We start from the raw sequence: 2,500 nt of genomic DNA, 5'->3' as shown, positions 1-2,500 counted from the left end.
CCTGAAGATACTGTAGGTTGTTCTTACAGGTGTGTGTGCATCCTGAAGATAGGTTGATCTTACAGGTGTGTGTGCATCCTGAAGATAGGTTGATCTTACAGGTGTGTGTATCCTGAAGATAGGTTAATCTGACAGGTGTGTGTGCAATCTGTGCATCCTGAAGATAGGTTGATCTTACAGGTGTGTGTGCATCCTGAAGATAGGTTGATCTTACAGGTGTGTGTGTATCCTGAAGATAGGTTGATCTTACAGGTGTGTGTTCCACAGCTTCTGAGATCACTGGCTCCAGCTTCTGCAGGATCTTCTCAAAGGTCTTCCTGTTTGCCATGGTCCTGTGTGCTCCTTTGGGCAGGGCCGCTGGGAGGGGTGGGGCCTGTTGTTGTTTGCGTTTCTCCATAACCTCCTCCTCCTGCAATAGTTTGGAGACAATCTCCATTCTCCGAGCCCTCTGCCTGTCCTCCAACTCCCTGCCCATGTCACAAACACACACACACACACACACACACACACACACACACATACACTGCTGTTTACACACAATTATCAAAGAGCCATATATAGAGCTGTCTATAGAGAAGCTGGGGGTAGAGCTGCATGTATAGAGTAAAGGGGGTAGAGTTGTATAGGGGGCATATAGGGGGGGTATATGTTTAGGGGGCATATGTAAAGGGGGCATATGTATAGGGGGTATATGTTTAGAGGGCATATGTATAGGGGGTATATGTTTAGGGGGCATATGTATAGGGGGCATATGGGGGTATATGTATTTGGGGCATATGTATAGGGGGCATATGTATATGGGGTATATGTATAGGGGGCATATGTATAGGGGCATATGTACAGGGGGCATATGCATAGGGGGCATATGTATAGAGGGGATATGTATATGGGGCATATGTATAAGGGGGATATGTATAGGGGGCAAATGCATAGGGGGCATATGCATAGGGGTATATGCATAGGGGGCAAATGTATAGAGGGCATATGCATAGGGGTATATGTTTAGGGGGCATATGCATAGGGGTATATGTTTAGGGGGCATATGCATAGGGGTATATGTTTAGGGGGTATATGCATAGGGGTATATGCATAGGGGGTATGTGTATAGACGGTGGCAGTTCAAGGGGGACCCACTCCTTCCTGCGCTGCTGGTCGTTGAGCACGCGCTGCTGATGCAGCTCCCGGGTGGTGTTGCCACCCTCAATCTGCAGAGCCTCCGTCTGCAGGTCCTGCTGACGGCTACGCCTCTGGGCCTGGAATGGGCACGCGCCCTCTGCACACGCAAGGCCTCCTACACACACCACACACACACACAGATATATCATATACACACACGCACACACCACATACACACACACCGATATATCTGATACACACACACACCACGTACACACACACACACATCAGATACACACACATATACCAGATATACACACACACACACACACACACACACAAACATCAGATATACACACATTCCAGATACAAACACACACACACACACACACACACACACACACACACACACAGATCATATCAGATTCACACAGAGACACGTCAGATACATACACACAAATATATCAGATACGCCCACATAAACGCATCAGACATATACACACACATACATATACATCATATACACACATATAAATACATCAGATACACACACACACAGACCAGTTACACAAACATACACATCAAAACACACACACACACGTCTTTCTCTCCCTCTCGCCCTCTCTCTGTGTGTAGGTGTGTATTACCTGTGAGGCTGCGATGCTGTTCTTCAGTGAGAGCACAGCGTCTGTGTGTGTGTGTGTGTATTACCTGAGAGCACAGTGTCTGTGTGTGGGTGTATATTACCCAGGAGGCTTGATGCTGTTCTTCAGTGAGAGCACAGTGTCTGTGTGTGGGTGGGTGTAACCCACCGAGAGCACAGTGTCTTTGTGTGGGTGTGTATTACCTGAGAGCACAGCGTCTGTGTGTAGGTGTGTATTACCTGAGCACAGCTGCCTGTGTGGGTGTGTGTACACCTGAGAGCACAGTGTCTTTGTGTGGGTGTGTATTACCTGAGAGCACAGCGTCTGTGTGTGGGTGTGTATTACCTGAGAGCACAGTGTCTTGTGTGGGTGTGTATTACCTGAGAGCACAGCGTCTGTGTGTGGGTGTGTATTACCTGAGAGCACAGCGTCTGTGTGTAGGTGTGTATTACCTGTGAGGCTGCGATGCTGTTCTTCAGTGAGAGCACAGTGTCTGTGTGTGTGGGTGGGTGTGTATTACCTGAGAGCACAGTGTCTTTGTGTGGGTGTGTATTACCTGAGAGCACAGCGTCTGTGTGTAGGTGTGTATTACCTGAGAGCACAGCGTCTGTGTGTAGGTGTGTATTACCTGAGAGCACAGCGTCTGTGTGTAGGTGTGTATTACCTGTGAGGCTGCGATGTTGTTCTTCAGTGAGAGCACAGCGTCTGTTCTTCTCTTCACCTCCTCTCTGCTCCTCTCC

The 2,500-nt window shown here is 48.4% G+C and overlaps 1 protein-coding gene across 1 annotated transcript in view; it reads right to left on the bottom strand.

Annotated features, from left to right (window-relative positions):
• The window catches only part of cfap74 (cilia and flagella associated protein 74), a 76,479-nt gene that overhangs the window by 64,830 nt on the left and 9,149 nt on the right, over positions 1 to 2,500 (bottom strand). The window contains 4 exon segments of the mRNA XM_048242324.1: positions 251 to 467; positions 1,135 to 1,258; positions 1,261 to 1,291; positions 2,425 to 2,500. The exon segment at positions 2,425 to 2,500 is cut by the window's right edge and continues 27 nt beyond it. Coding sequence (XP_048098281.1) covers positions 251 to 467; positions 1,135 to 1,258; positions 1,261 to 1,291; positions 2,425 to 2,500 — 448 coding nt within the window.

Source organism: Alosa alosa, chromosome 4, assembly GCF_017589495.1.
Source record: "Alosa alosa isolate M-15738 ecotype Scorff River chromosome 4, AALO_Geno_1.1, whole genome shotgun sequence".
Taxonomy (NCBI): domain Eukaryota; kingdom Metazoa; phylum Chordata; class Actinopteri; order Clupeiformes; family Clupeidae; genus Alosa; species Alosa alosa.
This window is presented reverse-complemented; position numbering and strand designations above follow the sequence as displayed.